The 23,387-nt window shown below is 42.9% G+C and overlaps 1 protein-coding gene across 1 annotated transcript in view; it reads left to right on the forward strand.

Moving 5' to 3' along the window:
* The first annotated feature begins 376 nt into the window (after positions 1–376).
* ARL15 (ARF like GTPase 15) overlaps positions 377–23,387 on the forward strand; it is a 253,220-nt gene continuing 230,209 nt past the window's right edge. Inside the window, exon 1 of the mRNA XM_089495700.1 lies at positions 377–616. Within this exon, the coding sequence (XP_089351826.1) occupies positions 605–616 (12 nt within the window). The 5' untranslated portion in view covers positions 377–604. The remainder of the gene's footprint in view (positions 617–23,387) is intronic.

A 23,387-nucleotide genomic window follows, 5' to 3' on the forward strand; every position in this document is an offset into this window, starting at 1 on the left:
TGTGGGTATATATATTATATATAGTATATATATGGTGTGTGTGTGTGTGTGTATGTATATATATATATATATATAGTTGTTGTTGCTGTTAGGGATCTGTGGGAAGGGCGGCCCTTTCCCCCTCCCTCCCTCCCTCCCTCCCTCCCTCGCAGCCAGAGAAGGGTAAAGGGCGAATCCCAGCGGAGCGTCACATATAGCGGTGCCGAAGCGGGTTAAGCGCCGCCGTGCGGACGCAGCCCCCGCTGCTGTGGAGGCGAGGCGGGGCCTGGCGCTGCCCCTTTAAGCAGAGCCTCCTCCTTTCCTCACGTGGGGCGCCATCAGCTCAGCTGACCAGGGAAGCCCTCCTCGCCCTGTTCCTGAAGCGGCGGCGGCGGCGGCGGCGGCGCCTGTGGCTGTGGCTGGGCTTGGCGTTGAGAGAGAGGGAAGAAGCGCTGGAGGAGGAGGAGGAGGAGGAGAGCGGCTGGAGAGGGCCCTTCCACCTGGGAAGCTGAGCCTTTGCCTCGGGAGGCAGGAAGAGGAGGAGGAGGGGTTGCTGGTGCTGCTGGCGCTACTGCTTCTCCCTGGCCCCCCATTGCCTCTTCATCCCAGTGGCCACCCCCAGTTCATGGATTATCTGGTAGGTGGCTCCTGAAGGCGGCGGTGGGCTTCTCACTCTCTCTTCCCTCCCTGCCCTCCTCAAATGTCTCCATCACCATTAGGATCATCATCATCATCATCATCTGTTCTTCCTGGTCTCTGTGAATCACACCAGATGATGGCTTCTCCTGACCCTTGGTGTTGTTGTTGTGTTGTTGTTGTTATGCAGTATTTGTTTTGTATATACAACCCTTTCTCCCCCCCCCCCCAAAAAAAACAACAACACCTGGGACTGACACCTATGGCTTACCACATATATATATATATAAAAATATATAAAACACACAAACAAAAGAGTGAAATCAAAAGGCATATCAAAAAGTAGTACGTTACATTAAAACGAAACCAACACATTAGGATCATAAAAACAGCAGCACCATGAAAAGCGTACCAAAAAGGGGTACATTAAAGTGGAATCGGCACATTAAAATAGGATTATGAAAGCAATTAAAAACAGCAGTACAATTATAAAAAGCACACCAAAAGCATTATGTTAAAATGGAATTGATACATTAGAAATTATGAAGACAGTTGAAAAGAACAGTACGATTAGAAAGCATACAAAAATTGCACATCAAAATAGTACATGAATACATTATTATGAATCCTGAGTGACTTTCGCAGCCAGTATTTGGGGGGTTTTTTGGACAGTTTTCGTACCCCACTTTGTGTTCCATGCTTGGTGGGGGCATTATTATTATTAGCCATATTTTTGGACGGTGGTTGTTGTTGGTGTGCGGTGGATGTGGAGGTTGGGTGTCCTCTGCTTGCTTTGCTTTTTTGTTTTTGCAGGCTGCCAGCCCAGCTCTTATTCTTGTTGGGGTGCATGTGCACTGTGGACACCGCTTTAGGGCAGGGGGACCAGATTGTCCTCACCCACAAGGAAGAATAGCCATCGCAAAATGGAGGGTATTAGAAACAATGTAGGGCATGGACAAAGAAAAGCTCAAAACACTCATACAAATATGAAATTGATCTGCTTGGTCCTGCTGAAAATGGAGGATGCTTTGGAATTTGTCCTGGACAGGAGGTTGAAATGTAGGACACAGGATGACCAGAGGTCTTCCTTTTCCAGGACGTGCTCTTCGTTTCAGCCTTCTGTCCAGGAAGGGATTCCAAAATGTCCTCCATTTTGAGCATGGCTAAGAAACATGCATTTTTATTAGGGTTTTTAGTGCTTCTATTTTGTAATGTTCTCCATTTTTGTTGAATGCCCTACATTTTGCAAGTACCTTGTCCTCCTTTGCAATTAGGACATCTGGTCACCCCGTGTAGGACATGACCTGGAAAAGGAGGATGTCTGGTCACCCTGTTTTAACTACTCTGGCTCCGACCGACAGAAACCTGGGATTTGTAGTTTGGTGAGGCACCGCGCTCTCTCAGCCTCCGGAGAAGGTGATGGCAGCTCCCCTCTGAAGAAACTTGCCAAGAAAACTCTGTGATAGGTTCATTTTAGGGTTATCTTAAATCCGAAAAAAACAAAAACAACAACACAACGAAAACAACAATGAGACACCATCATGCTTTGGCTGAGAAGGGTAAAGACCTGGTAAAACTAAAATTCCATAGGATGAGGAGTGACAGTAGTACTTAAAGTGATGTCAAACTGCATTCTGTTGTGTAGAGGCACTGCTGGTAGGTTTGACATGGGCTGGATCTGCACTGCAGAAATAATCATGTTTGACACGTCTTTAACTGCCATGGCTCAGTGCTATGGAATTCTGTGAATTTTAGTTTTGTGAGACATTTAGACATCTGGTGCCACATCAAACTAGAAACCCCAGGATTCCATATCACTGAGCCATGGCAATTAAAGTAGGGTCAAATTGGATTATTTCTGCAGTGTGGATGTAGCCACAGTCAGGGCTGGATTAACCATTAAGCAAAACAAGGCCATGCTTAGGGCACCAAAGGAGGGGGGGGGCTACAGAAATAAAATTCATTCATGCTGAACTTTATAAAATAATTGTTGAAGACAATATTGAGTGTATCTTTCCTGAAGTACAGGTTTGCTTTTGTATATTTTTAACATTAATGGTCAAAAATTGCTCAGGTGAGCGTTCATTTTCTCAGTTGAAATACACTCATCCCTCCACATTTGTGGCTTTGACTTTTGTGGATTTGATTATTCATGAATTTTATTAATATGTTCTCTTTAGGAATATCTAGGGCAACTCTGAGGTCAACTTTAACCAAAAGTCGCACTGGAGGACCTAGAGATTCCTAGAGAGAACACTCCATTAGGCCTTTGTAGCTCCTCCAGCACAACTCTATGGTCAATGTCTGGCAGATGTTCTCTCAGGTAAAAACATAGTGTTTGGGTTATTTGTCATTTTTCCACATTGATGGGGTCCTGTGCCCCTAACCCCAGTGAATGTGGAGGGATGAGTGTATATTAAAAATCCCAACAGTTCAACCACTCAGCAAGGCAAGCTGGATGCCTTATCTCTACGTAGTATGGATACATATACTAAATATCTGTAAGATTAGTTTTTGAGGATCTGATCAAAGAATAGGAGGCCAAAACTTTTCAAATATCAACGAAGTGGAAGTATACAACAATAAACATTCTTTTCCATCTTACTGTAAGTTTTGGTTTGTTTCAAAAAGTAAAATTTTATTTTACGGTTTACGTGGGCCCTTGCTATCCACTGGGGTTTGGCTCCAGGACACCCTGCGGATACCAAAATCCGTAGATGTTAAATACAGTGTAAATACAGTAAAATGGTGTCCCTTATATAAAATGGCAAAATAAAGCCTTGCTTTTCAGAATTTATATATTTTCTGAATATTTTCATACTGTGGATGCTTGAATCCCTGGATAAAGAATCTGTGGATATGGAGAGCCAACTGTATTATTGTATGTATTCTCAATTATATATATATATTGGGGGGGGGTGCAATCTTTTAAGTGCTTAGGACCTCTAAAGGTCTTAATCCAGCTCAGAACATGGTAAAGTAGTAAAGGGGAAGAGACGTTCCCACTCATCCCTTCCCTGGCTTCCCATTAGGAAAAAAAGGCATTCCTCCTGCTCCACGTGTGTTATCAGATTTTTTCGAGCTATTAAAAGCCAATAAACTTGAGTTTATTTTTTTCTAAAGTGTGCTGTAGTCCTACTCATTGGGCTATTAGGCTTCTAAAGTACTGACCTCTGTCACTGCCTTTTCTCCTACATGAATAAAGAGAAGGGAGGCTTGAATGCATCAAATTGAAACTGTGGGTGTGTGGAGCTGTTCTGCACCTGGCATTCAGTTGTAACATTTAGCAGCACTTAATGAGTGTTGCCCTCATTTGCACAAAGGGAGATTGTATCATAGGCCTTGGCTGCCTGGCTAAAGAAGTTTTCGAGTTCATTGCTGCAAATTCCAGTTACCTTAACATGTGGAATAACAACTTCACATAAAGTGTCAGCTTGGTGGACTTTTTGCCCTGCAGACTAAAACAAAAGCTGTTTAACTGATACACGTGCTTTGTTGTTTTTATTTTAATTGTTCTCTTTGATAGGACAAAAGTGTACTTGACGTATACTATCAATGATGATGTCTTGTCCTTTTTACAAGGACAGTTCCATCTTGCCTTTCAGAAGACATGGGGTTTATTCAGTTGGTGAAAACAATCCAGGTAGAATCTGGGTTGAATCTTTGTTGTTCACATGCATTTTGAGTGCATCTGATTAATTTTTTTTGGGGGGGGGGGTGCTGCCAAAACCCCCACTTAACTTGGGATAATCGATGTCAGGGTCTTTTCCGAGTTCTTCTAAAAGATTCAGATTCTCGGCTGTGTGCATAACCGATGCAAATAAACCTGGGATAAACTGGGATAAAAATCTGCATGTCTTGAAGTGCTTTGAATGATTCTATGAATACATTCTCTTCATTGACTCCATCTTTATTTGAGTGCTGACTCGTGTGAGCAACCAAACTGGCAGATGCGGTTCCATAGTGTGAACAACAAACCTGGAATGTGTGAGTGAGATTATTTGCATAGTTGTGCTAAAAACAACAATGTGTGAATGACCCCATGGTGACTCTTTATGGTAAATGCTTGCTTCCAAGTTAGTAAATTGCAAGCTGTGGAGTCATAAACAATAGCATTATGATGTGCTCCATGGAAGAGTATGCATTGTTGTAGCTGTTTATGTGGAGATTGAGATTGTAAATCATGAAGTCTGCAGGGCCACATGGACAGATGCCTTCTCGTGTGACCCAGATTTCTGCAGGCCGCATTAATGAAGCTTTCTTATTATGGCAGCTAGTGATTTAATGCTTTGATTTGTTAGATTTTCTAGATCTCATAGGAATGGTTTATCTGAATAAATTGACCCTTTCTTTCTATGGCTAAATCGTAAGAGTGACTTAATTCTGCTAATAGGAGCTAGAATCTTAAGACTCTTCTCTGTTTTCATTTGAGCTGGATTTGAGTCCTTTCCCCGCCCTGCAAGCTTTGCATTAGTAGAGAAGATGCTACTTCTGACCGTGTGGTACATTATCTTTAGACTGTTTGTAACTAATGTTTCAGGAACATTCGTGCTGTAACTCAGAGCTTTTGTAAGCTGTTTTATGGAAATCTGTATCTAGGCAAAGCTGGCTCATGTGTGCTTGGAGTAAACACATTAGATGACGGCTGCAAAACTCCATGGAGGAATATTGTTGTTCATATAATACGTTTAATTGACTTTGCAATCTGTTCATGCTTGTGAGAAATGTACAAAATGCCTAGCCCAGCTTGACCTCTTATACATCTCAGTCCCTTTTTGTATCTGCTTTCAGTCTGAGGCAAATAGTTTTTATTTGGACAGCGTGTTTTTCTCCGAAAGTGTTTTCTGCTCCTTTTATTGTTTAGCCAGCAACCTTATCAATTTTAAATTCTTTTCTGCTATAATAGTGTCTTATTAGATTTGTGATACCTTCCTATGGCAAATGAGATTCAAACACCCAAATCCCTACTTTCTGAAGTATCTCTGTATGAGTAGATCTTTCTGTTTTGATCATATTAAAGATGAGTGACAGAGAGAAGGAAGGCAAGCGAAGGACAGAAGAATGGTGTTCAGAATGTTAAGATGAATATTTGCCTTTGCTTCTGAAGGTCTTCAGGCACCAGTGGCTACAGATATGCCTAGAACTGTTGCAAAAGGTAAAATCTGATTCAATGCTTAAATTCTTTTTTTCTTCAACAGAAAATATATGATCATATAACTATGGACATTGTCTGCGAAGGCAGCTTCATTAAAGCGCTCATTCCCTTACCAAATGAACCTCTGAGAAATTTGGAATGTAGTCTGTAGCTTCACTGATATTCTCTTTTCCAATGTTATTGTCATCTAAGACTTGAGAAACTATTTAGCATAGTTCTTGCTATTTCACTTGATATCATTCATAATTCTAGTAACATTGTACATAGATATGCTAATAGCTTGTTCTGTCCAAAGCTCCTTTCTTCATTAAAACTAGGCCTCTTAGTGTAGAGATGATGGGTTTCTCTGGCAAGGGCAATGAATTCCACAAATGCTGCCAAGCCACTCCTAACCATACCTTCTGTCTTTTTCACCTACATAACGTTCTTCCTTCCTGCTTCATCACAGCTTGATAGATAAAAACCCTTTCTGTCTGTGTTAATGACTAAATGGGGCATCTATTTTTAAAAAACCTTTAAATACCAGCTAGTTAAATTTATCTCTGAATTTATCTGTGAAGATCAGATGGTTAGGACCAATGATGCTGAAGGCCTATCAACCTTGGCTCCTGCTTTTGAACTGCCAGAGGCATTTTGCAGTCTGCTGCTGGAAGCTGCAATCTAGACACAGGCCTGAGTTATTCAGCAAGGTAATTTTGATTGTTTTATGCTACAAAATTATTACGTCTTTCCCTTGTGTGCACTAGACATATTTTCTTTACAGATGCATTTTCCTCCTGGATCACTCCTTTTTGCTCTTTCCTTACCAGTCATCATAATATTCCCCTCCCCTTCCTCCCACTTCATTTCCTCCTCCTAAAATCAGTTTTTGCATCAGTTAAAACTGCACATGCCTTTCCCCTGGACTTCCAATTTTTGTTGTGTTTATGTTGTAACTTGTGCCTGCTGTGTTTTGGCAGCCAATCCTGGTTCAAAACCTGTCCCCCCCACTTCAGACTAGACAAGCAGTGCAAAATTTAAGATGCAAAGTACAGTGGAACCTCGCCATACGCGGGGGATCCGTTCCGGATCCTGCCGCGTATGGCGATTTCTGCCTACGCTCGAGCCCCATTGTAAACAATGGGGCTCGTGCACGGCGGCGCAGAGGTGCGCGGGGCGCAACAGGCATGTGCGCGGCGCAACAGGTGTGCGCGGCGCAACAGGTGTGCGCGCCCATTCAACTGAATGGGATGCGCCGCCCCGCGCGTGCGCTGCGGCTTGAGCGCATATGCTCATGGCCGCGTATGGCGTGCCCGCCTATGGCGAGGTTCCACTGTATGTTGCTATCTGATTAGTGGTCATTCAGTTGTGCCATCATGTCTGAAGCATCTCTTCCACTTCTCTGTGTTGCAGCAGAATCATGGCTTGTGTTGCATTCAGTGGTCTGCTATAGGGATGGTGTGGAAATGAGCCCTGCAGACTTTTGTGACTTGGCATTGGTGCAGATTAAAGATTAAAAGAACAATCATTTTCCAAACAAATCTAAAAATAGAACAGCAGCCATTGCTTTCCCCTCTTCTTTACAAAATGGTGGGTTCAGCACAATCTGTGATCAGCAGACAGTAGCATTGGTGCACCTAACTCTGTAGAATTAGGCTTTAACTCACTAGGAATGAGCTGCCAATAATTTTAGGTGTCAGTTGTCTAGGCAGTGTTTCATTGTCCAATTGTAACTTTGAAAAACTGTTTTGAAAACTTCATGCTGTAATTTTACTTGCAGCTGAGTTTTTAAAACAAGAAGCCAAATATTTAACTAAATTCTAAAACATACATGGGATTTTTACTGTTTAGGCATATGGTTATCTATAAAACTATACTTAGCCACATTTTTACATAAAAGATTTAATTTAGAGGAGCGTTTTTCAAATGGTGTTCCAAGGGAAGCCTGAGTTTCCTTGGAAGCTGGTCAGATATTCTTCAATAAGAATAATATCAATCATTGCCAGGAGCCAACTTTCTCTGAATTATGATTTTAATGCTGCTAATAAACTTATAAGCGTTTGGTGATAGAGGAGTGTTGGATATGTTTTATGTTATCAGTCTCGAAAGGTGATTCTGATGGCTGAGTGTCTGCCAGGGTGAGATGATTGCCTGCCCCAGAGTATAGCAAAAAATAGTGGTCATATTGGGGATGATGGTGGTTACAATATTTTGATGGAGCATGAAGAGGATAGTGGTGGTTGAGTTACTGCCTGGACATACAGTTTTGGTTGTGTGGGGCCAGCTAACATGGCAAGCATGTTTTTTATTGACTTGGCAATGAATGGCTCTGGCTTGGCATATCCATGGCTCTGTCACCATGGATATGACAGAGTTTACACTAGATATTCCGTCTGATTTTATGGGGAGGGGAAACATGGAGGAGAGTTCCCAGAACATTAGAAAAACGTTGGCTTTTTTCTTAAGGAGGAGGAAGCTGGGTTGAGACAAACCCACCATCTACTTGATATATTTAAAATATTTATCTTGGGTAAGTCACATTTTCATAGCCTCCAATGAAGGCAAAGCAAACCCCCTCTGAAGAAATCTTGCTGGGAAAAGCCAGTGATAGGTTTGTCTTAGGGTTGGTGTTAAGTCTGAAACAGACTTGAAAGCACAGAACAACAAAAACGTCACCTTTCCAATTAAATGGTTTCTAGGGCAATTCAACAATTAACAAGGCAGCCGCAGTAAGACCATAAAATCCAGAAAGAAAAGCAGAAGGTCACAGATATATCTGGGTGAAACAAACAGCTTTTGCTTGGCACCTAAAAGGATAATGTTAGAAGCAAGTAGATGTAAGAAAGGGAGATAGCAGATATTAGCTTCACCTTTCAAGGAGAAGGGATTTGGCAAAGGACATCTGGCTGAACAGACTCTTTGGGAGTAAGTCACTGACAGCAGTGGAAATCATCTGCAGTGTATTTGATTTGGGGGGAAATATATACCTGCTTTTCCCGCTCACATTCCCAGAGGGATGGGGATGTTTAAAGATGAAGTTGTAGTCCTTTGTGCACCAGGACTCTTCAGAAAGTCACTCTCTGTTTGAGGGCAGTGATAAAAAGCAGCGACAAAGGGGTGGCAGATCAAGTAAACTACGTACTGCCATTCATATATTTATTTTAGAATGACTGAATAGGACTTGAGTCATCTTCAAGAGTGCACAGAAGTTGAAACTGGTGGCTGCAGTTCATTGGTGATTTGGATGTATTTCTAGAAAGTAGCAGGGGTTGGGTTTGTTACACTTCTAGGTGAAGTCTGGAGTGGAATAAACAATGAGCAACATGCAGACAAGGAGCCTTTCTGAGGCATGAATTGTCGAAACACATGCGCAGGAGAAGAGGTCAGAAACAAAAGTGGCAGGCCATGCATCTTCATTGCCAATGATAACTGCAAAAAACAAACAAACCAAATTTCGTATTAGTGTTTAAAATATGTTTTAAGTCATTGCTGTTCTTTCCCTATGTAAACTTATTATCAGTGGTCCCAGGTCCACATGAGTAGGAAGGAAAGAGAATATACATTTCATTGCATATTCTTGTGGCACAAGTCTGTTTTTAAGGAAAGCAGAACCAGGTGCTAAAATCTGCCTAATTAGGTCCCTTCAGGATAGTTTGCTTTTGCTCTTAAATCTTTTCTTCTATCAGATCTGCTGTCTTGCCTCTGTACCTACATAGGCCTCCTGATACTATGGTTAATGTGTCTTTGATGTGTACAGAACTCCCCCTCCCCACAAAAAGACTTTCAGGTCCAGACGTTAGCTTAGAACAGGTAAGCAGAGAAGGCATATTGTGGAATATGTAATTGCATTCGCTATACTACTCACTGAGATGCAAAGTTGTTGTTGTGTTAACTGCCCCTGAGTTCTTCTTGACTCATGGCGACCCTGTCGCTGAGACATTTTCAAGACTCCCTATCCTCTACTACTTTGTCTATGGCCTCCCTGATTAAGGGCCAAAACTGATGGCCCTAAAGGGGCGGCTTGATGCTGCCCCTTTGATTGCTAGATTGAGGCCACAGCAACCACATGCTGCCCCCCCAAACTGGTGTTTTTTCTGGTGCAAAAAGGAACGGCAAAATGCCGCTCCTTTTTGCACTGTAAAAAGAACCTTTTCCTCCACTGCCACAGCTTTTCGGTGTTCCTCTGGCATGTGGTGTCTAAATGCCATGCTGCCAGAGCTACGAAAAGCTGTCGCTATGTAAATGGCCGGGTGGCTTCACAGCGGCTTCCTGCCAGCTTGGGGGCATGTGTCGTGTATACATCACGTCCCCATAGCCCGGGAAACCAGTTTTTCTTGCTAGTCTGTTCCAGTCCTTTGTCTAGCTATCAGGCATGTGGACGACCTCTCTTTCTACTGCCTTCCACTTTCCCTAACATCATTGCCTTTTCTAATGAGTCATGGCTTCTCATGATGTAGTCAAAGTATGACAGCCTCAATTTGGTCATCCTGATTTCCAGAGAGTTCAGGCTTGATCCATTCTAGGCTCATTACAGAGCGCCCAAAAACGGCGCTCTGCCGGCGTCGCTGGTTGCTGCGGCTGGGAACCGCAGCGGACAAACCGCGTGATTCCTGGACGCAACAAAAAGAAGCCACAAAAAGCGGCTTCTTTTTCGGCCCCGGAAGTGGCTCCGCGACGTCAAGATGGCGGCGCCCGTGTAGAACGGGCAGCACCATTTTGTACGCACTCTGCACGTACTAGGGTTAGGGGCGTCCAGAAAGGACGCCCCTTTCTAACCCTAGTATGCGCGGAGTGCATACTTTCTGCCCGTGCGGAACGGGCCATGGATTCTTCAGGGTGCTTTAAATAAAAGGCTATAATACAATGAAGCGTATTAAGTGCTTTAAATAAAAGGCCATAATACAATGAAGAAAATAAAATTTACATTGGGATGGACATGCTTTGCTGCTGAGATGGCCACATATGTTGAAATGTCAGACTGTTCAAGATTAAATCCACCCCCACCCCCCCGAGAGATACGACCATCCCACCATTTAACCAGTAATGTTTGGCCTGCTGAGTAGTTTTCCTGTCAAATTTATGATGCTTAGATTTATGTGAGGATATAGATAATTCAGTTTTTATTTATTTCTTAAATTTATAAAAATGTATCTACTAACTTGAGGGCACTTGTGCCTTCAATAAAAATGCTGAAATGTCATATTAAATGAGGAACAAATCTCTATAATAAAGTTTATGAGAGGCAATTAAATTAAATATTAGCAGAGATAAAGAGAACTCATAACCTGTGGTGTTCTTTGTCATGCAGCAAATCAGCTTCTCAGTATTTTGCACAGCTCTGCACTCTAAACAGTACTGAAGAGAGCTCAAAAAATAAAATTAAAAACATATTACCTTTTTTTTGTGCAGCTGGGAATGTTTTAATTTTTTCTTGCAGTGTGGAGGTCTTTGAAGTAACTGGATAGTTACCCTAAATAAAATGAAGGTATGCTTTAGAGCCAGTGTGATGTAGTATGAACTATGTGATGTATTATTGGACTATGAATCTGGAGACCAGAGTTCGAATCCCATTTTGGCCATGGAAAACCACTGTGTGACCTTGGGCAAGGTACACTCTTGCATCCACAGAGGGTGGCAATGGCAACCCCCTTCGGAATAAACTTGCCAAGGAAAACCCATGATAGTTTCACCTTAGGATCTCCATAAGTTGGAAATGATTTGAAGGCACACACCAACAATGCTTTAGATACTGATTCTATGGGCCTATCCTGATTCATTTTTTCAGTACTCTCTTCAGTGGTCAGCCTAGTATGGAACTGTAAGTAAGAAAGGCAAAAGCACACTATCAAACCATTAATGCTCTCTTTGCAGCCTGTGCCATTTCTCCCCCTATCGGTTCTGTGGGAAGAGTGAACAGAAGCACTCTAGACTGCATTGAAGTACAAAGAGTTTGTTATTATAAATTGCTCTCAAGGCTGACTTAGATGATCCTATGAACAAGATACTTCCAAGGCGCTCTGTTGTCAACAGCCCTGCTTAGGTCTTGGAAACCCAGAGCAGCTGTGGCTTCCATGATTTGAATCTATTCACTTATAATGTGGTTTTCCTCTTTTCGTACTACAATGAACGGAACAGCTGAAACACACCAGATTCCACTTGCAGCATATCATTTTTACAGAGAGTACCAGAGAGTATGTAGAAGATTTCCTCTTTCACCCTCTCTGAAGCTTGTGAAGGAGGGTTGGTTGGCTGACATTGAGTTGTCCAGAGTTGCACACTAAGCTTCACAGCTAAGGGATTTTGTCATTGTCCTAAACTGTTTGGGAGTGACTTAATACTTCACATCTCTCAGTTCACTACATTTACCACTGCAGCAGCTTTCAGAACTTTCTTCTTTCTGTAAAGTAACACTGCTAGGCATTGTACCCTTTCCCTCTAATTGTTTTCATTGGTTTTGCATCTTGCTGTTATTTCCTCCTCACAGGAGTCCTTTAAGACTTGCCAAGGTTAAAGAAGAAACTCCCCATGATAATATGAAAGACTGTTTTCTCAGGGAGGAATGTGGTGGATTTGTTCTTGCTCACATTGGCAAATGCAGAAACATCCTGATGCACAAATATTATTGATAAATCTCCAAAACACTTGGATGCATTGGAGTGCTTCCTGAGTGCTTCTAGGCACCCAATAGCACATATTCTGCTTGACTTGTGAGAATGCTGCTAACCTTTCTTTTGTGTAAGGCAGCTGGGGAAGATTTACTTGTTTCCAGCAGAGACTGAAGAGAACAGTTCTGTGAAAAGAGCTTTTTATGAGGTTTTTTTTCTTGGCCCTTCTTTCATCGTGCAGTGTTTCTGTGCCTGCTCTTAAACCAGTGCCAGTTTATGTGACTGAGACAGCTGCCCTAAAATCTGTACTTGTTATACCAGGAAGAGTTGCAAGCATATACAGATACATACAGTGTATGATTGTATTTTCTGTGCACATAGAATAGACTCCCTTCAAAGACAAGTCTTTAAACTGGACTTTAAAATCTAAATGTTATTGTTACTAAATGTTACTAAGTTAATTCTGCTTTGTATTCAGTGTTTAACGTAGGTTTTTATATTGGCTGGGTGTGGAATTGCCACATTCTGGTTGCTGTGTATACATGTTGCTTATTCATCCTACTTGTACCTTATAGCAATCAAAATCCATGCGGTGAATAATGAAATATGATGTAGCCCTCTAGATGTTGGCTTGTGAGTCCCATTGATCCTAGCTAACTAGCCAATGCTGGGAATTGCAGTCCAATAACATCAGGAGGGCAATGTGATTCCAACTCTGTTCTCAGACTTTGATAAAGCATCAGATGAAGATGTCAGGCAGTCTTGAATGTTTTATGTCAAAACAACTTTTGAGTGCAAATGTTTGTTTTTCTCTTTCATGCTCACCATGTAAACTCCTTGCAGAAAGCTGCAGTAAACTGTAAGTAAATGAAAACTGAAAATAATGTCATCCTGGGTAGTTATGGAGCCCTTACTTGAATCTGAACAGGGAGGTCTGTCCCATACTTAATTTTGGTACTTGGCATCCAGCCTTCAATTTAGGTTTACCATGCTGCTTAGCCAGTACAATTGGTACAATGTTTAATAAATGACAGTAGTTTCCACCTGAAACTTGTTTTACTATTGGCCATAGCTGTAAGCTGTAGCAGAGAGTTCCTCTGCTTATTATTTCAGAGGGAACAATCCTCTCATGTGGAAAACTTTATTGCATCTTCCAGTTACTCTCCTGAAAGTTAAGAATGAAAATTTGGTTCTCTCCAATAAGAAAAAAAGGAGGATAGGCCTACTTAGAATCCTAAGTTCACTCTGTCCCATCCCAGTTGCCTTACCCATTCGTACTCTCAAGTAAGATGGTTTCATTTTGTTTATTTGGAGAACATTTTTGTATGTTCAGTGGTCTTTCTAACAAGGAGTGATGAGGCATAGATTTGCCATTGATTGGTTCAGTATGGGATTATTCATCATAGTTTTGATGGCCTCTACTTTCTATTTAAATAATCTTACTATTCTCCTTGCCCTTTTAATAAGGAAAAGGAACATTGGCCTTATCTGTGAGATGTTTCTTTTCAGCAATGCGGGTAGAGGCATCCTGACATGGATTGCTCTTCCTCATCACTCCAGCAGGCAGGGAATACACTTCAAGAAAGTTACTTTCAAGGGGGAGCAACTACATGAAAGGGCCCCAAGTGCTCCCAGTTAGACACCCTTGGGCATGTTTGGATATAAGTGAGCCAGCAATTCTGGCTTACTGTGAACAGGCTAGCAGGCATGGGATGAGAAGGTCCATCCATCAGGGGGGTTTAAGAGTTCAAGCATGGCAGTGGGTGTAACTGGGGGTCCCTGTGGCCATGGCCTCACTCACAACAGGGTAGGCACAATATGTGTTTAAATTTGAAAGCTGCATGACTTTGCTTGAAGACTTATGTGTGTCAAGCTGGTACTTCTGTTAATTGTTCCATAAAAGAACATTCTTTTACAGGATAGTTCCTTCCTTAGTTTCTTAACAAATTAAATTTGTAATATGTAATCCCCCAATCTTGGTCAAATCCATATTGCTTGTTTGCAAAAGAAAACTCTTAGCTAGTTCACAAGTGAGAAATCAGCTGGGCATGATGCTTTCAAAGTTCTGTTATTTTTCCCCACTGCTGTGTACGAAGGACATAATGAGTGAATCAGCCTGTCCATGGATGCAATTATGGTGTTTTCTGTGCTTGAAACAACTATTTCAATTCCTGTCCTTCCTTTCCTCTTGTGTTTTTAGGCTGCCCACAAATCAAGTTCTCTGGGTGGTGTGCAGTATGATAAAATATATAAAACGTAACAATGACGCAATAAAAAACTGCATAAGTAATGATAATGATAATAATAATATTTATGGATCGGGGCAGAGGCCAAAAACAATGAGCAAACTAACAATATCAGTTAAAACACATCAATCAAAACATGCATCAGTTTAAAAGAACAAGTAAGATGTGCACATATTAAAACAATCCACATAAGTAGAATATAAAACCAAAAGAATAATACCTCTCAGTGTATAAAACCAAATAAATTTTAGCAGCAGGAAAAAAATTGTTATGAGTGGGAAGTACTGAAACAGTTATGGAAGTGCAGCATGTGAGAGAATAAAATCTTTGGAAGAATTATTCATGTGAGCATTGTCTCCAAGATGGCTGGGAGATTTCAAGTAGTGCTTAGTCTTGTGTATCAAATTGGTCTGTTCTGGACTATATTGAAGTAAATTTTTCTGACTCCAGTAGCCAATTTTAAATGTACTGGCTCTTCATCAGTACTTAACATATGTTTGTTGTTTGTGGCCTAATATTTAGCCCTAAGGGTTATTGGAACAGCAAGTATTTAATGCTAAAACATGCCCAAAACATCACAGCAGTAACATACAATAGAAACAGTGTTATGGCTAGATAGAATAGCAAATCTAAAATAGCTTGGTCAGTTTTCCAGTGAGTTAAGCTGAACACGCTACCCATCTCTAGAACTGCATCTGAGGAAGTAGACTAAGGGCCCATACAGACAGGCCAAAATAAACCTGCTTTGGGTCACTTTGGAGGTATGCTGTTTAAATGACACACACATCTTAAGAGGCCAGTAGCTGTGCCAAACCTGTGCTCCAGTCCTTAGGACTGGAGCGTAGCCTTGGTGTGGCTTCCAGCCTCTTAGGACACATGCATCATTTAAACATCATACCTCCAAAGGGACCTGAAGCAGCTTTATTTTGGCCTCTCTGTATGGGCTGTAAGTTTATCTAAGCTTATGCTACAACTTCTTTCACACAGTTAATCTCAAAGGTGCTACAAGATCCCCTTGCATTGTGAGAACTGTTAGCTTCAACTAACAGTCCGGCGAGAGAGAGGAGAAGGAGAGGAGCAGCTGGGCAGCCATCTTGAGGAAGTGTGCTTGTTGCTGAAGGGGCAGAGCTTCTGTGAGTCACACCTGTCAGTCACAAGGGGACGGAGCTAGCAGACTAGCTCTATATAACTCCTTCCAGAGCCAGAGAATTTTAATTTTTTTTTTTAACTCAACAACTCTACACAACTGGCATCGGGTTAGAAGCAGAAATTGAAACAGAACCGTGCTTTTAATTATAAGATAGCAGCCAGGACATTCCTATAAAGTTGTATTCCCAGTAGATTGAGCTCGCTTCCACAGACTGGTGAAAAGGCCAAGTCATCAGGGGCCTTAACATTGGTGTTTACCAGAGAATTTTTTGAGGAGGAAGCCCACAGTCCTGTTTCAGTCATTACTAAAGATTTGCAGTATGGACGCCGAGGGATCTGCTGCAGTCTCCTGCAACTCTTGTGGGATGTTTGTCTTCTTCCCCACAGAAGTGGAGAATTTCACATGCACCAAGTGCAAGTTGGTGGCACTCTTGGAGGAAAAAGTGTAGCAGCTCGAGTCCAGATGAGCTACACTTTAGCATATTAGGGAACAAGAGGATTTCCTGGACACAACAGAACTAACAATCTTGGATGAGTACCATGCAGAGGAAGTTGCTGGGGTAGAGGAGGTCACTTCACATACACAGGAGGCAGACAGCTGGAGGAATGTCACACAGAGAAGTAGGCCAAGAAGGGATTGTTCTGGGAGCTTGCAGCTAGAGAATCGATTCGAAGCTCTTTCCCTTATCAAGGAGGATGAAGAAGAGCAGCATGGACAGACTTCAGGGACAGAGCAGGCAAGCCTGAGAGTCCCACCCAAGGGAACAGTTGCTGCTAAGCCTCGTAGGAGGCGTGTGGTCATAGTGGGGGACTCCTTGCTGAGGGGTACAGAAGCAGTGATTTGCAGGCCTGACAAAATGTCTCGAGAGGTGTGTTGTCTCCCTGGGGCAAAGATCTGTGTTGTGACAGAGAGGCTGACAAGACTGGTCAAGCCTACTGACCAATACCCCTTCCTTTTGGTCCACGTGGGAACCAATGATACTGCAAGACACAGCCTGCAGAACATCAGAAGGGATTACGAGGCGCTTGGTAGGAAACTGAAAGGAATGGATGCACAGGTTGTCATCTCATCTCTTCTGCCAGTCGAAGGGCATGGTCCAGGAAGGGAGAGGAACATAGCGGATGTGAACAACTGGCTCCGCAGATGGTGCCGCCAAGAACAATTTGGATTCTTCGATCATGGGCTGCGGTTCCATGAGGAGGGATTTCTTGCAATGGATGGGTTGCATCTCACGCCAGTTGGAAGAAATGTTTTTGCCAACAGTCTCAAAGAACTTGATCAGGAGGGCTTTAAACTGAGTTCTGAGGGGAAGGGAGACAATATTAAGGAAGGCAAAAGGGATGGCGAAAATAGTCAAACTGACATAGAGGAAACAAGACAAAAAGGGCAAGGACCCAACAGTGGGAGGCAAAAAAACTTGCACAGGCAGCAAGTAAAAGGGACCTGTGGTCTGCGATATCTCTACACTAATGCACAGAGCATGGGAAATAAGCAAGATGAACTCAAACTCCTAGTACAGTCGAACCTCCCCATACACGGATTTGCCATACGCGGATTTGAGCATCCGCGGATGGCAAATGGGGAAATTGTCCCCAATGGCAGCGCATGTGCACGCGCACCGCCATTTGGGGGCAATTTCCTTCTCCTCCCTCCCCTTCTCCCTTCCCTTCCTGCCCCCCTCCCTTCCCTTCCCTTCCCTTCCCTTTCTTACCTTAAGTCGCTCGGAGCGGCTGGAGGCCAAGAGGCCCCAGCACCGACGCCCGCCCCTTCCGCGGAGGCCTGGAGGAGGCCGGGTGTGGGTGCTGGAGGCCTCGAAGGCCTCTGGCGCTGCTGCCCTCCGCGCCTCCTTTTCCCCACCTCCGCGCCTTTTTTTGGGCAAGGAGGTGAGGAAGAGGAGGCACGGAGGGCAGCAGCAGCAGAGGCCTGCGAGGCCTCCAGCACCCACACCCGGCCTCCTCCAGGCCTCTGCGGCCACGGAAGGGCCAGGGATCGGTGCTGGGGCCTCTTGGCCTCCAGCACCGACACCCGCCCCTTCCGCAGCGGCGGCGGCCTGGAGGAGGCCGGATGCCAGCGCGGGAGGCCTTAAAGGCCTCCGGCGCGGCAGCCCTCCTCCCTCGCCGCCGCTGTGGCAAAGGCCCAGTGGTGATGCTGTTGGGGGCCAAGAGGCCTCCAGCACCGCCATCACGCCCTTGCATGGAGGCGGCGAGGAACCCGAGGCTTGGCTGCCGCCGCCGCCGCCGCCGCCACCACCCGGCTTCCCTGCAGCGGCGGCGGCGGAGGCCAAGCCGCTCCGCCGAGGGAGTTCAGGTAAGTAAGGGGAAGGGAAGGGAGGGAGGGAGGGAAGGAAGGAAGGAGGGAAGCGAGGGAGGGGTGGATGAAGGGACTTTTGTCCCAATGGCGGCGCGCGTGCACATGCGCCGCCATTGGCACAAATATGCTTTGAGCATACGCGGATTTTGTTATACGCAGGGGGGTCCGGAACGGATCTCCCGTGTATAACAAGGATCCACTGTACAACAAAGCAAATATGATATAATAGGCATCACCGAAACCTGGTGGGATGAGTCTCATAATTGGAATGTGAAAATAGAGGGGTATAACCTTTTGAATAGAAATAGGCCAAACAGGAAAGGAGGAGGAATAGCACTATATGTCAGAGATATTTACACCAGTGAAGAGAACCAGGAAATAAATCATGGAAACCAGGTGGAGAGCATCTGGATAAGAATCAAAGGGGAGGGAAACAACAAGGATGTTACAGTGGGAGTCTACTACAGACCCCCAAGTCAGACTGAGGAACTGGATGATGCCTTTCTAGAACAGATGACCACACATTCAGAAAGGAGAGATGTAGTAGTGATGGGCGACTTCAACTATCCTGATATTTGCTGGAAGTCAAACTCAGCAAAATCCTCAAGGACTAGCAAATTCCTCACTTGCCTGGAAGACAATTTCATTGTCGAAAAGGTGGAAGAAGCAACAAGGGGATCAGCTATTTTAGATCTGATCCTAACCAACAAGGATGACTTGGTTAATGGGGTGCAAGTGGTGGTATCATTAGGTGGAAGTGACCATGTTCTCCTGGAGTTTGTAATACAGTGGAAAGGAGAAGTCAGGTATAGTCAGACACACATTCTAGACTTTAGGAGAGCGAATTTCAGTAAACTTAGAGAAGTATTGAGGGCGATACCGTGGTCAGAAATACTAAAAGATAAGGGAGTTCAGGACGGATGGGACTTTCTCAAAAGGGAGATACTGAAGGCACAATTTCAAACAGTTCCAGTGAGAAAGAAAAATGGGAGGTGTCTCAAGAAACCAGGATGGATGACTAAGGAACTTTCAACTGATCTAAGATTTAAACGGAGCATGTATAAGAAATGGAAAAAGGGGGAAATCATGAAAAAGGAATTCAAAGAAATAGCAGGCATGTGTAGGGGTAAAGTCAGAAAAGCTAAAGCACAGAATGAACTCAGACTTGCTAGAGAGGTTAAGAACAACAAAAAGGACTTTTTTGGATATGTCTGCAGCAAAAGGAAGAAGAAGGAAATGATAGGGCCACTGCGTGGAGAAGATGGCAAAATGCTAACAGAAGACAGAGAAAAGGCAGAATTACTCAACACTTTCTTTGCCTCAGTCTTCTCAGAAAAGGCAAAGGGTGCTCAACCTGAAGATAATGGAGCAGAGGACAGAACAGGGGAATTTCAGCACAGAAAAGAGATAGTAGAGGAATACCTTGTTAATCTAAATGAATATAAGTCTCCAGGACCAGATGAACTACATCCAAGAGTATTAAAAGAACTGGCAAATGTAATATCGGAGCCATTGGCAATAATCTTTGAGAACTCCTGGAGAACAGGAGAAGTCCCAGCAGACTGGAGGAGGGCAAACGTTGTCCCCATCTTCAAAAAGGGAAAGAAAGAGGATCCCAACAATTATCGTCCAGTTAGTCTGACATCAATCCCAGGAAAGATTCTAGAGCAGATAATTAAACAAAGAGTCTGTGAACATCTAGATGGCAATTCCATAATCACAAAAAGTCAACATGGGTTTCAGAGAAACATGTCATGCCAGACAAATCTAATCTCTTTCTTTGATATAATTACCAGCTTGGTAGATGAAGGGAATGCTGTGGATATAGTATATCTTGATTTCAGTAAGGCCTTTGACAAGGTTTCCCATGACATTCTTGCAAACAATCTTGTAAAATGTGGACTAGACAAGGTCACTGTTACATGGATTTGTAATTGGTGGACCGGCCGAATGCAGAGGGTGCTCAACAATGGCTCCTTTTCATCCTGGAGAGAAGGGACCAGTGGGGTCCCACAGGGCTCTGTCCTGGGCCCAGTGTTATTCAACATCTTTATCAATGACTTGGATGACAGAATTGGGAGCATACTTATCAAATTTGCAAACGACACCAAACTAGGAGGAATAGCTAATACTCCAGAGGACAGGATCAAAATTCAAAATGACCTGAATAGACTTGAAAGCTGGGCCAAAGCTAACAAAATGAAATTCAAAACAGAGAAATGTAAGGTTTTGCACTTAGGGCGGAAAAATAAAATGTACAAATATAGGATTGGGGACACCTGGCTGAATGAAACTACGTGTGAAAGTGATCTAGGAGTCCACGTAGACCACAAGTTGAACATGGCTGAACAGTGTGATGCGGCAGCTAAAAAGGCCAATGCAATTTTAGGCTGCATCAATAAAAGTATAGTGTCTAGATCAAGAGAAGTAATAGTGCCACTGTATTCTGCTCTGGTCAGGTCCCACCTGGAATATTGTGTCCCGTTCTGGGTGCCACAATTCAGAAAGGACATTGAGAAACTGGAGCGTGTCCAAAGGAGGGCGACTAAAATGGTGAAGGGTCTGGAAACCATGTCCTATGAGGAACGACTTAGAGAGCTGGGGATGTTTAACCTGGAGAAAAGAAGGTTAAGAGGTGATATGATAGCCCTGTTTAAGTATTTGAAGGGATGTCATGTTGAGGAGGGAGCAAGCTTATTTTCTGCTGCTCCAGAGAAAAGAACCCGGAACAATGGATGCAAGCTCCAGGAAAAAAGATTCCACCTCAACATTAGGAGGAACTTCCTGTCAGTAAGGGCTGTTCGACAGTGGAACAAACTCCTTCTGAGTGTGGTGGAGTCTCCTTCCTTGGAGGTCTTTAAACAGAGGCTGGATGGCCATAATAATAATAATAATAATAATAATAATAATAATAATAATAATAATGTTTTATTTATATACCGCTATTCCAAAGATCATAGCGGTGAACAGCAAGTAAGCTAATTAGCAAGTAAGCTAATTTCCCCCCAACAGTCTGGGTACTCATTTTAGTGACCTTGGAAGGATGCAAGCCTGAGTCGAGCTTGGGCCCTTTTGCTGGTCTTGAACTCGCAACCTTGTGGTTTTGAGTGAATGGCTGGAGTACAGGCATTTACCGACTGCGCCACCAGGCCACCATCTGTTGGGGATGCTTTGATTTGGATTTCCTGCATGGCAGGGGGTTGGACTGGAGGGCCCTAGTGGTCTCTTCCAACTCTATGATTCTATGATTCTATGATTCTAACAGTGCACCTTGATTTTAGGTAGTATTTTTTCCAAGTTGATGTCCTGTAGCTGTAAGAAGATCTGTTTCCTTATTTTGTCAAGAGTGAACCTGGCACCAAAATAAATAAATAAATAAATAAATAAATAAATAATAGTTTGGCATTCCACTCTCACCTAGTAAGATGGAGTCCTTTCATTCTATATATCCAGAATGCCATTGTTTCCTTGAGCAGCTAGGAATAAAGAAATGATGGGATGGAATGATGATGCACCCTGTAAAGAGCACAAACAGACATGAAATTGTCCTATCAGCCTGAAATACACATGACTGAAGGGTTTTGTTTTTTTTAAAAAAATTCATGTCTGATCTTTGGAGTGCTTGAAAGAATTCCTAACTGAAACTGTGGTATTTTTGTTGTTAACTGCCTTCAAGACAACTTTGACCTATGGCGACTCTATGAATGAGAGACCTCCAAGTCACTCTATCCTCAGTCACCCTGCTCAGCTCTTGTGGGTTCATGGCTGTGGCTTCTCTGATTGAATCTATCTTTCTGGAATGTGGCCTTCCTATTGCCCTTAACTTTATCAAGCATGATAGTCATTATTAGTGAGTCCTTTCTTCTCACAATATGGTCAAAATATGACAACCTCAGTTTAGTCATCTTTACTTCTAGGGAAAGTTCAGGCCTGATTTACTCTAGGACACATCAATTGGTCTTTTTAGCAGTCTATGGAATTCTCAGAACTCTTCTCCAGCACCACATTTCAAATGAGTTGATTCCCCACTTGTCCTGCCATCAGCTTTCTTCTCTGGCCAGCTTTCACAACCATACACAAAACTGGGATGGCATGGACTGTCCTAACTTTAGTATTTAATGCTATATCTTTACACTTCAGAATTTTGTCTAGTTATTTCCTAGCTTCCCTTCCAAGTGCTAGTCTTAGTATTGTGTACAAGTGACTTACTGGAAGTTGGTGGGTTGTAGTTAGCAGTAGCACCGCTCTGCAAAGTGCAATAAATTGATGAATATAGAAAGGCACCAGATCCCATCTGATCCTGGAAACTAAGCAGGGTAAGCCAGGTTAGTACTTGGATGGGAGACCACCATCAAATACCAGTTTCTGTAGGCTATATTTTAGAGGAAGGAATTGGCAAAACCATCTCTGAGTATTCCTTATCTAAGAAAGCCCCATGAAATTCATGGGGTTGTCATAAGTCGACAGGTGACTCGAAGGTTTGTGTGCACACATACAGATCAGATCCAGTGTGAAATGTTAGAGGGATACCTTTAGTGTTTCCTTTTGAGATGTGAAGAGTGAGTTTAAAAAGGTTGAAATGTGCCTTCTTACAAACATGACTGTCATTTCACTATAGGAGCCCTGATTGGATCTTGGAAAAAAAATTTTTGGAACTACAACTCCCAGGATCCTCCAGTGGCTATGCAGACTGGGGAATTCTGGGAACTGTAGCCATAAATTATCTAGCTCTCACACAGTTTACCTAACTCTGTTTTCTAAAAAGAGAAGACAGTTGACCTGTATCATAAGCTTTTCTGTAAAGCTACATTTAATTCAAGAGAGCTTTAATAGCTCTGCCTATTTTAAAACACATCTACCAAGAACAATAAACTACCCAGTTTAAGAAGTCACTGTAGACAAGCTACAGTCTTGCTTATATTTTTCTCTTCCTGTGTCCTTGTAAAGCTGACGGCAGATTTAAGCTTTCCCTACTGAATAGGAAAGTCTGCATTTATTTGGTACATTTACTATAGTCTGATGGCACACAAGGGTATTGTACAGTTAAATATGTTTTTCTTAATGAAGCCACAGCCTTTTCCTTTCCTTTTCATCTTGACTTTGCAGCTGGAGAATATAATTCTTGTAACATTTGCCAAAGGTCAAAGTTAACATCAGTGTGAATTAATTGTGTGTTTAATAAGAATCCACGCTGAAGTTATACAATCAGCACTGTTTGTGTTGGCTTCTCTCAGAAAGTAATGAGTGTGAACTTCTTGTAAGCTTTTGTCATGCCGAACATTAACTATATCCTTGTATTGGAAAATTGAGCCGGGGAGGAGTCTTAG

Source organism: Sceloporus occidentalis, unplaced genomic scaffold (genome assembly GCF_023333645.1).
Source record: "Sceloporus occidentalis isolate IW3139 unplaced genomic scaffold, rSceOcc1.0.p SCAF_1, whole genome shotgun sequence".
NCBI classification, from domain to species: domain Eukaryota; kingdom Metazoa; phylum Chordata; class Lepidosauria; order Squamata; family Phrynosomatidae; genus Sceloporus; species Sceloporus occidentalis.